The sequence below is a fragment of the Cynoglossus semilaevis genome, chromosome 10, assembly GCF_000523025.1.
Source record: "Cynoglossus semilaevis isolate Cse_v1.0 chromosome 10, Cse_v1.0, whole genome shotgun sequence".
Taxonomy (NCBI): Eukaryota; Metazoa; Chordata; class Actinopteri; order Pleuronectiformes; family Cynoglossidae; genus Cynoglossus; species Cynoglossus semilaevis.
The window spans coordinates 18,007,352-18,018,617 of NC_024316.1; the positions used below are offsets into that span (position 1 = coordinate 18,007,352).

At 43.5% G+C, this 11,266-nt stretch overlaps 1 protein-coding gene and 1 long non-coding RNA gene across 2 annotated transcripts in view; one reads left to right on the forward strand and one right to left on the reverse strand.

Annotated features, from left to right (window-relative positions):
- Window positions 1–1,970: 1,970 nt before the first annotated feature.
- Window positions 1,971–5,690, reverse strand: LOC103385379 (uncharacterized). The gene is made up of 4 exons (XR_003050977.1): window positions 5,556–5,690; window positions 5,107–5,424; window positions 3,232–3,343; window positions 1,971–3,032 (listed from the first exon to the last, which is right to left on the reverse strand). It is a non-coding gene; the product is annotated as an uncharacterized LOC103385379 (long non-coding RNA).
- A 1,415-nt stretch (window positions 5,691–7,105) lies between these two features.
- Window positions 7,106–11,266, forward strand: part of LOC103385381 (PDZ domain-containing protein 4) — a 20,843-nt gene continuing 16,682 nt past the window's right edge. The window contains exon 1 of the mRNA XM_008319244.3: window positions 7,106–7,184. Coding sequence (XP_008317466.1) covers window positions 7,125–7,184 — 60 coding nt within the window. The 5' untranslated portion in view covers window positions 7,106–7,124. The remainder of the gene's footprint in view (window positions 7,185–11,266) is intronic.

The window sequence follows — 11,266 nt, forward strand, 5'->3', positions numbered from 1 at the left end:
GACTCCTCCATCTGCACCTTTCCTGGTTTTTCCCAATCTCTCTCTTCTTCCACTGAACCGTGCTACAGTTATTCGGAAAACCACGCTATCTCACCTGCCTAGTTAAACGCTCAAGACGAGAGAAGCAACAAAAAAAACCTTTCATATTGAACAATTACACACACATATATGTGTATATATATATATGTATATATATTTTCCATCCCCACTGTTTTTTTCTCTTGATGTTAAAAATTATAGACGTGTCTTTTCACAGGCTTCATTTCAGTCAAAGACGTAAAGAAAAGAAGAGACTAAGGAGATCAATGTCTTTAGAGTAAATCCAAGGACAGCAGACAGGGTGAAGACAGAGAACCGTTGGCCTGATTTGGTTGAAGAGCTTCATCACTGTAACTGTTCAAAGTGGGTCAGAAAAAAAACCCTTACGTCGACACTTTCTCTCTCTCTCTCTCTCCACACCTGCTTCTCGTCTTCCGTTCCTGACACGTGTCACGCTCATCATGTGATGCTCAGAGTTTTAATACCAGGTGGAGTTGGCGTCTGAACACTGGTACTGACAGCCTTCTCTCTGTTTACCCAGCAGCCCCGTGACCGGCGCCCCTTCACTGGCTCCTGAGGGGAGTGTTGTAGCTGGCACTCAAACGGGCGCTGAAGGGCTGAGGCCCCACACCGACGTCGGGAATTAAGGACCAGTTACCCCCCCCCCCCCCCCCCCCCCCCCCCCCCCCCCCTGCCTCCACTTTACTCCATTATCTACCCTACCTCTCTCTCTCTCTCTCGCTCTCTCTCTTTCCCAACATGACACACCTCAGCTTCTCCACCTAAACACCTCTATTTTCACTCCACTTTCACAGCCCTGACCGGCACAGAGGTGGAGGCCAGAGTGATGGAAATGAAAAGTAAAAAAGGAGGTAAAGGGCGGAGAAGAGCGTGAAAAGAGGGGTTATTTCTGTGGGGGAAAACGGAGACAGAAAAAAAGGCGGGCGAGGCTGTGTGTGTGTGTGTGTGTGTGTACAGAGAGAGAGAGAGTGGGGCGTCGTGGGAGCCACTGGGTAATGATATATTGATTTGCCTGAGCCTGGGGCAAGTCAGCAGGAGTACGTGGGAGGAGGAGGAGGAGGAGGAGGAAGAGGAGGAGAGTTTAAATTATTTCTGTCCTGGGAAGGATAAGTTCTGTCTGTAAATCTATGGGTTTATTTACACAACTGCCCCACCCGGGGTATTATTTAAAGGGGGGTTTTAAATTATTTCTGTGTGTCAGAAGTGATGGTCTGGGCTGTCAGCCGGAGCGCTGAGCCGGACCGGAGTTATATCCAAACCCCCTGGCTGTAGAAGCAGGCACTTACAGAGCAGACACTCACCGGGGATCGCATTAAGTGAAATCACTAAAGGGGGAAGAAGAAGGACTGGAGTGGAATTAATGGGATTCCGACCATTTTCTCTTCCTAATGTGTCAAGGTGTGACGACATGGCCGCTCACATGAACTCCCACGGGCCAGGAGTTGAAAGATGCAGATAGTATTGATGAACTACATTTCTCACTGAATAATACAGTTCTCATCGACAGGAAGGGAATGTAATTAAAGTTGGACGGCAGTGCAAAGGAAACATGGCGGAAAATATGGTGGAACCATGAAACGACAGAGATTAGAGAGGAAATGAACCAAAACATTTAATTATTAAAGAAAAATTTGAATTTATATTTGTATCAAATTTATTTTTGTGATATCTACTTCTCATACTTTTTTATTATATTATTACATAATATAATTGTGGTATATATTATATATTAATACATATATTATAATACACACAATTATATTTCATTATTGTATTTATAGTTTGGTATAACAATAATAGATATTATTATTATTATTATTCATTTTATGAGTAACATTATATTGTTATATTAAATCATTACAGTATACACACATATATCTATTTGTAGAAAAATATATTTTTTAGTTTGACCTGTAAAAGCAAAAACTTCTAATGGACCAACAGTATGACAGTAATATTTCTGCAGGTCGTCACACACTCTACTCTGTTCATGTCAGAACACCAGTGTCCACACACGTGTGCTCTTCAAAAGCACTCACATTCCCGTACACCCCCGCTCTTTCTGGCACCAAAAGCCCTCTGTGACAGACAGTCTGGTCCTCAGTGTCAGACCAAAAACCTCAGAAACCTCATGGTCTTTGTTGTAGCCTGAGGACCGTCTCTTCACAGCACCAGGATAATCTCCACTCCCTTCACACGTCCCAGATCGACAGAAATACTGACGCAAAAAAACCCCATCCTGTCGCACACGCCTCTGCCCCTAAGACTCATATATATATATATATATGTATATATATATATGCTTTGTCAGGTTTATATATATATAAATATATGTATATATGGAGCAACTTTCAACTACTTTTCTTAGAACGAGGCCCAAATAAATCACAACAAATGACTTTAAATCACAGGTTAAAATCTATATATGTATAACATCTCTCTCTATATATATATATATATATATATATATACATATATATTTTAACCTGTGCTTTAAAGTCATTTGTCAGTTGTGATTTATTTTGTTTGTGGAGTTGAAAGTCGCTCCGTCACTCCTCCACCCTCAACTCAACTCCGTCACGTCTCTCTCCCACTGTGGCCTCACATGCTGTGACATAACGAAAAGAAAACACTGAAGGATGAGGAAAAAAACACTGTGACAAGGTGGAGCAGACAGTACAGAGTGGTGATGAGTGACGAGGGGAGAACAGTGACCTCAGGTGGTAACAGGTTCACTGAAGTATCTGCCTTTGATTGGTGGTATTAGCCGTCCCCCATGACCATGTCAGTTTACTGTGATGGACAGGTCACTCAGTTCTCCATTAACACTGAGTGTCTGTCTCTGAAGACGTGTGTGTGTCCGTCCTCCAGCTGCAGCTTCGTTTGGTTTGAGTGACGTCCTGCAGTGGTTTTTTTATGGGAGGTTTTACTTGTCGATACCAATTGAAAGTAGTGAAATTTTAGCTCTCTCACTGTGGAGTACATCCAAGCTAATATGTTAGCGCCAGCTAAGTAAAGAAATACTTAGAAATAATTTTAACATCTCGTGTTGTTTATTTTTCCTCGTGTTGTTCATTTTTAAATAAAAAAAAAAAATAAATTTAAAAAAATGAACTCAGAAGAATCAGAAGGCTGCGCTCTGAGGCTGGTGTGGCTGCAGCGTGGTTTTACCTGTATATATTTTGGCAGCCTTCTCCCCAGGGCGGTAAATAAATGATGATCGCACTTTAAATTCTGCCAGTATTTCACTTCGCTGCAGCTTTAGGCCTTCAGCCTACGTTCTCTGTGAGAAAATAAGAAAGAAAAAAACAGTTTAGGTCTCTCGTTGTTTTTTTATTCCTGAAATTATTTTCATCCGTCTTTTCCGACTGTTTTATTCATCCTTGGTTTTTATTCCCCTCCACAAACGACTCTCCGCTGAGTCGTTGTCAAATGTTACTTTTACAGATCGTCCTTTTCCCTCCACTCACGGTTGAAAATATTCCACCGTTAATATTGATTCCAGATAAAAACCTAACCGTCGTTTCTCTGGTGTATTCTGGTGAAGCAGAACACGACACAGAGTCTGGTGGAACCTGCTGAGGTCAGACACTCTGTCAGCGCCGTCCTCCGTCTGAGTGACTGTTGGTAACAGCCAGACCTCAGAGGGGGAGGGGGGGTGATATAAACGCCCCTTTATGGCAGCCTACCTGTTACTAGTAAGAAAAATAAATAAATAAATAAATTAAATGCAATAAAGCAGTGGTTCTCAAACTGTGGTACACATACCACCAGTGGTACGCGAGAGCTCTCTCTAGTGGTCCGTGGGGAAAATTCATATTTTCACATTTACTTTTTCAACTAAATAAATCTGAAACATACCATGTACAATTAATACAACATTTAAACATAACGTAACACAGCTGGTACCTGGGCCCCCTCTAGTGGTTTAAGATACATACATAAATATACATATGCTCATATATACTGTACACACACACACACACACACACACACACACACACACACACACACTGGGTCAGGACTGAGGAAAGCGTTTTGTTGCTGCTGTGGTTGCTGGAGTTGCTCTTTACTTCATGACAGCTGATAAATGACTCCCAGTGATGTAGCACAGAAGGAGGGGAGGGGTGGGGTCGGTGGGTGAGAGAGAGAGAGAGAGAGAGAGAGAGGGTGAGAGTAAGTTAAAGTCCATGGACTCAGAAAGAGGAGGTAAAAACCTGAAGGTCGAGCTCCTCTGTGGCCGTGGCTCCCCCTGCAGGTCATTCTGATTACATGATAAACCTGTTGTTCTACACCTCCTCCTCTCCTCTCCTCCGTCACTGCTCTCCCACTCACTCATTTGCATTTTCTCCCTCTTGGCGTTCTTCCATTTCTCCCAATTTGTCCTGTCACACCTGTTATTTACTTGTTTTTCTCCCTCCCTCCCACTGCCCCCCCCATCACCCCCTCCCCACAGAGCTCATTGAAATGCACAGCCTCTGCCGAGGAGCTGCTGAGGGCATTTTTTTTTTTTTTTTTTTATAATAACCGAACGCAGAGCTCAGTTCAGTTTGAAGAGACTCTCAACACCTCAAGGTGACACGGGGCTGATGGAAAACTCTCCGGAGAAAGAACCTGTTCCAACCTCTTCTCTCTCTGATTTCTCTGAGCCCATGATTTTGCCACGACTCTGACGTCTGGCAGGTTTATTCCTCCCTGTCCTGAGCACAATGTTCCCAACGCTGCCTCTGCTGGCTGCAGACGAGCAGAAAGGAAGAGGAGGAGGAGGAGGAGGGGGAGGAGGAGTAGGAAATGGATTTGAGGAGAGGTTGACTTGGGAAGGAGGCGATAATTTGTCCAAGATTATTTGACTAAGTGAAATCAGGAGAAAGCAATACGTTGTAAAAAGGATTTTTATCTGCGGTGAGAATCGAATGGATGCATTTGAATTTTTGTTCAATTTTTGTTTTATGCAGTGTAAATCCAGTGGTAGTACAGCATGTAGATCAGCAGGCGGCCACATCAGCGGGGAACGAGCCGTTTGTGTGTCCCCCCTCACCCCCTCACCTCCTCCTCGCCTGCAGTGAGGAGTGCTTTATCGCCCCTCTCTGGGGGGGAAGAAGAAGAAGAAGTATCGTCCAATCAGGCGTTAAAGTGACTTCCCCTCTGGTCTGGTTGTTGGTCCTGACAGTGATCCGTCGGTGAAGAGAGGTGCAGCACCCACACCTGGAGTTGGACTTCCACGCTCCTTGTTTTCGTCTCCCGTGGATATTTACATCCCCACAGAACGACCGGAACGAGGACAAAAGGAGGACCTGAACGGACTCCTCTCCCTGAGGGGGAGTCTGAGGGTGGACTGAAGTTTCACACGTGCTCCTCTCAGAGCTGCGTAGGAAAGAAAAAAAAGATTGTTTTTTTTGTTCAGAGATCTTCAGTAAAGCCTGGACTGGTTTGAGAAAAATCTACAGCAAAAGTCGAGAGAAGGGGTGAGAGAAGGGGTGAGGGTGGGAGCCCACCTGCCTGCAGAGCCTGTCAGACGCCTCTCTGGGCAGAGTCTGGCGTCTATAAAGACCATCAGACTGTTTTAAGTGTTTCTCACTCAGGCGTTGTTTGTTGTGACGGTCTTTGTCGAGGCGAGGCTTCACGGCAGACGCCACAGTCGTGGATCACAGGTGTCGCTGAGGATTAGAACCCGGGACCCACAGGACCCACAGGACCCGCAGGAGCCACAGGATCACAATGACTCAGGATTATTAAGAACGGGGTTGGAGGATGAGCACGGTGAAAGTAGGAGGTGGAGGGCGGGGGCCGGAGAGGAGAGGGTGGAGAAAGTTGTGCTGAGATTCTTTCTCTTCTCTTCTGCTTCACGTTCTCCTCCGGGGACGAGGGCTGACGGAGAACATGTCGGCACAGATTAGATTATCGGCTTTATGAAAAGCAAACGTGGGCACGGTGTGATGGACTGCCGTGGTCCACTCCATAACTGACGCAGCGCGGAGTTCCATTGACCCAAGAATCGTTTTGACATTGATTCTCGTCGCTGGTCTGGTGGTGATTCGTCTGACCCCGGGTCTAAAAGGTCACTAATTCAATTATTATCCACCACTTTGCTCCACAGCGCTGAGTGAGCTGCTGCTCCGTCAGACTCACGTCGGTCATCATGTCCGACCGCAGGTCAAACACTTCCTCAAACTCCCGTCAGTTGGAGGACCGTATGAACAGGACTGAGTTCTGCTGACGTCGGCAAGAACTGATGAACAAGTGAAGGTCGGTTTAGGGCTGTTGTCTGTTTGTGTGGCATTTGCTGCTGTACGGGTTTTTTTTTTTTTTTTAATCCCTGGCACTGGCGCTTATCTCAGCTGCACAGCATGAATTTTTATAAAAAAAATCAAATCTGAGTTAATGGTTTACGGGCCACAGATTTACCTGAGCCAACCAGTTCCATCAGAAATTAGGTTTTTAACTATGCACCAATCCTGAAGGACTGAGGACTGAGGACTGGAGGTCTGGAGGAGTTTTTACAACACACACACACACACACTCAGACTAAGTGTGACGATGCTGAAAAGCGGAGCGCGGCAGTTGAAGAGTTCGTCGTGGGATTGAGGAAGGAAGGAGGGAAAACCTCCGTCTGAGGACAGAAGTTTGGAACGAGAAGGAAAAAAACTAAAACAACGTTGGATTAGCACAAATCCACTGATTACAAGCCATGAGCACAAGCCCGCAGAGCTGCGAACCAATATTAATCTAGACTAGCAGATTAAATCTTCCCAGATTTAAACTCTGACTTTGAAGGAATCCAGACCTTTTTTTTTTTTTTTTTAAATCATCGTTGGACTCCAATAAGAAGAGGAAGAGGAGAGAGCCATTGGTCCAAAGTTGTGTTGACTGCGGCTCTGTGGAGCAGTGTAACGTACTCTGACCCTACGACTGAGGGTGGGGCTCTACTACTGACAAAGACAAAGAAGAAGAAAAGAAAAGAAAAGAAAAGACAGAGAAAAAGAAAGAGTCCTGGTTCAACAAGTGGAGAGTTGATTTTTTTTTTTTTTTTACCGGTGTGGTCCAGCAGAGGCACCAGAGGCACAATGGGCTGCAACATGTGCGTGGTTCAAAAGCCTGAGGAACAATACAAGATCATGTTCCAGGTGAGAACTCCAACTGTCTGACATGTTTTTATTTCTGTCTTCAATCTGTTTTAGGACTGAGTTTTTACAACATAAGTAAATATAAAGTATATTTGTACAAATAACCTTTTTAAAAAAATATGAAGAAAATTTTGAAACAATCACTTTTTTAACACCTTTAAATCCAATTCTCTGTTTGATGGTCAAACTTTGATAATTGTGCTGATGTGATCAAAACCTTATATTCTAATAATAATAATAATTATTATTTATTAGAGGTGAATTAAATCAGGATATATTGTGATAAAAAACATTTAGTTTTAGTCACACAGCTGGGCTAATGCGATGCTTTTGACCACACGGGGCAGTACATCACCAACAATGTTTACAACACTTTAAAACTAAGTTTTTGTTGTGTAATAATTTTTAAAAATTACTTCAAATTTTCTTTGGAGATTACAACAGTGAGTCTTCATCTGTGAGCTGATCCTGTCCCTCCACGATGTTTTTTTTGTTTTGTTTTAATAACAGCTGATGTTGTTGAAGTTCTAAGTTCTAATTTTCACTTGTAAACATTTCGACCTGGAAACATCCAGACCAGCGGCAGAACCAGGTGAAAAGGAGAAATAATGATTCAGAGAGGTTTGAGTTTTTGTGCAAAGACTCCAAGAGTCCAACCCCCGTCACTCAGTGGAGATAAGACCCATAATTATCATGATAATAGTTCACAGTCATCATAACCATTAGAGTCAGATCAGAGGACAGGGCTGAGCCTCCTGCTGGTGGAGTGCTGCAGAGCCACGGAGGCAACAGGACGGACGGACGGACAGACGGGCGGACGGGCTGTTAAAGCCGGGCTAAACTGTGATGAGCGAGAGAGGCGTTGCCACGGTTACCGCCTCAGTACTACCTGCCAACTGGGACCTCATCCAGCCGAGCGCTGCCTGAGGAAGCCCAGGCTCTGTGGCTACGATGTTGTTTGCAGTGATCAAAATAAGGCTCCTGCTAACGAAGCGTGAACGGAGCTCAGCGGTCGTGGGTTAGCCGTGCCGAACCGCAGCCAAGAAAGTGAAAAATCTCCAAAGATAACAGGGTGTTAGTCTGGAAACACTGGAAGAAAAGGGATTTTAAAAAAGTAACACCTCCGTCGATAGATAAAACCTGTCCTCGACTGATTTTGTGCTAACTACAGGAGGTGCTAAAACGTAAAAAAAGCTAGCCACGCCCCAAAATACAGACTGTTGTTGTTGTCATAAAATATTTGAAAATATTGAGCCCGTTTGAAGCGTCAGAATTGTGACATGACCATGAATTACAGTATATCAGAATCATCATCATCATTGTGACATGACCATGAATTACAGTATGCTAGTGTTAGCATGTTGCGTAGTTTTCTTCACGCTGGCTAATAGTGGTACTGCAGCCAAAATGGGATTTTCAGGTGATGAATTGGGAAATTGGGAAAAATACATTTTAACAGAAGGCAGCAGTAGGTTTTTTTTAGCGTTTCCCTGCTGGTTATAAGTGTTACTGCAGCCAAAACAGGATTTCCAGGTGGCTGGAAAAGTTGAGAGATTAGCCTTTTTTTTAATATACAGTCTACGATCCTTTCATGGTGTATTTAACTACGAACTACTGACATGCCAATTCTGGCCCACAGACTGCACGTTTGACCACCCTGGTACTACACTCCTGATCCTGAACAACACTGTTTGAGGAGACAAGGAAAGAAAACAAACACAGATGGACTGTTAGACGTCCACTGTGGAGGAAAGACGATGAAAAGTCTGATTAAAAAAAAAAATTACATTAATTCAACAGTGAAAAGATCTAAAATGACAAAAGCTGCCGAGAGGCAACATGTTGCAACATGACCATAAAAGTTAATCTCCATAGTAACAAGTAATGATTACAAGCAGAGCGACTGTAAATGTGCAGATGGCTGATTAATCCCTAACAAATGAGGGCGTTCAAAAATATCATTTATCAGAAAAAAAAAAGATTATAAAACGTGGAGAAAAGAATGTTGCTGTTTTTAAAAAACTGTTCATTTCACCGTTGGCTCTTCTCAGGCTGGTTTCACCTCAGGTGTGAAAATTACATTAAATTAGATTAAATCTGGAGATTAAAGGTGCATCTTTAGACGCTTGGTGTTAGAAAAAATTTGGTTAAAAAATCCAAATCCAAATCCTTTTCTTACCAAAGGAAGAAAACTCATACATTAAACATGGCCAGGCTGCTTCACATTCAGCCCACACTGGTGGAAACACACCCACTGGAGAACATCTCATCACTTTCTGCTCTCCTCACACGTGTCGGTCAGCACGACTTACCCACACACACACACACACACGTCATGTTGAAGAAATTCAACTGTTCCTGTCTGCGTTCCACAGATCACCTGACCCGCTCAGACACTCGTGCAGCAAAACACTGCACTGCCCCCTCCCCTCTCACTCACCTCCTCCCCCCAACTCCCCCCTCTGAGTCCCACCGCCACTCCCTTCTTCCTCCTCTGCCCCAGCCACTGTAAAGCAGGAGGCTGTTTCCATGGTAACCAACACCATTAAACAAACCTCATCTGCTTTTATTCACTGTGATGAATGGGGAAAAAAAATATATTTATATATATATATATATTTTTACAAAAAGATAAAAATGAACAGGAACAAAGAATAAGAGCAGCCGGGTCGACAGTTCTACACCGCATGAACAGGAAGAGAGAAAAATACGTAATAAGTCTGAACGACACACGACCAAAATGTAGTAAAAGGTTTGACCTCTTTGACCTCCAGGTCCCAGGTCCCAGATATAAATATATATATACATATTATATATAGATATATATTGCAGATACTTTGCAGATTTACTAATAGCTAAGCAGACATGAGGTGTAACGTCTAAATGCTCCTTGTTAATTCAAATTCAAGAATACGCTATTTAACATATATATATTTATATACACATATTATGTAAATATATATATAAATATATGTGTGTGTATTAAGCTACAAGGCCACAAAATTATTTTTTTAAATCACTAAAATATGTGAATATCATTATATCACTGTATCAGAATTTTTCAACCATAATTTTTTTTTTTTTTAAGTCAGGGCAAATGTTAAATTTTAAATCACACCTGAATAAAAAAAAACCTGTTGAGATGAATGAAGATTTCTGCAGCAGGTTTTGATCTGGAGCCGTTTTTACCTGAAACTAAAAGAACATTTGAAAGGAACTGAAGAGGAAGCTGATGATGACATTTTCCACCATCATCTCAGGCCGTAGAGATAATGAAGGAACTCTTCAAGTCATGAGCGCGAACCGCGTTACTACCTGTTAGCTTCATTAGCATTATTTCAAAGAAGGCCGTTTTTTAATCAACGTCTCCTCAGAGTTATCAGGTTCATAAAGAACAAAAAGCGCCCGGCGTGTTTATTCAAATGAGATCGTCAATATCAGAGGACCGAGGGGGGGGGAGCGGGGGGGTAACACTGTGAATAGGTCAGCCCCGTATCCAAATTAATTGATTTTCTGAAGCTGCGACTGCTACAGGCACCAAGAACAAAAACAATTACTGAACTGAAGTGGAGCTCAGAGCTCAGCGTCTGACGAACGTGGTCGAGGCCAACGCTGACTGTGACTGTGGTTGTTTTTTGGTTTTGTTTTTTTGTAACCGTGAGGGGACGTTGGTGATAAAAGGCAGCTAAAAAAAGGAATTACCCAGGATCACCCTGGTGACGACACGTCAGCGTCAGCCGTGTGTGTTTATGGTCACAGATTTGAACCCACGGTCTATTTGTATTTCCTGGAAAGGCTTGTTTTCTTCATAACTCCTGCATCATTACCCTCTGCTCACCTACCAGCCCCACCCCCCCCTCACCCTCCTCACACAACTCTCTCTCTCTCTCTTTCTTTTTTCCTTTGAACTCAGTGCATCTCTTTCATCCCGTCCTCCACCTCCTCCTCGTCTCCATCCTCAGTGGTCCCTCCACACCCTGCTGTGAATCTGGAGGCTTTGCTGACTTTCCTCAAATCCCATCTCGAGGAAACATCAACATGAGGGGGTGGAGGGAGGGCGGGTGAGTAGAGGGGGAGGGGGG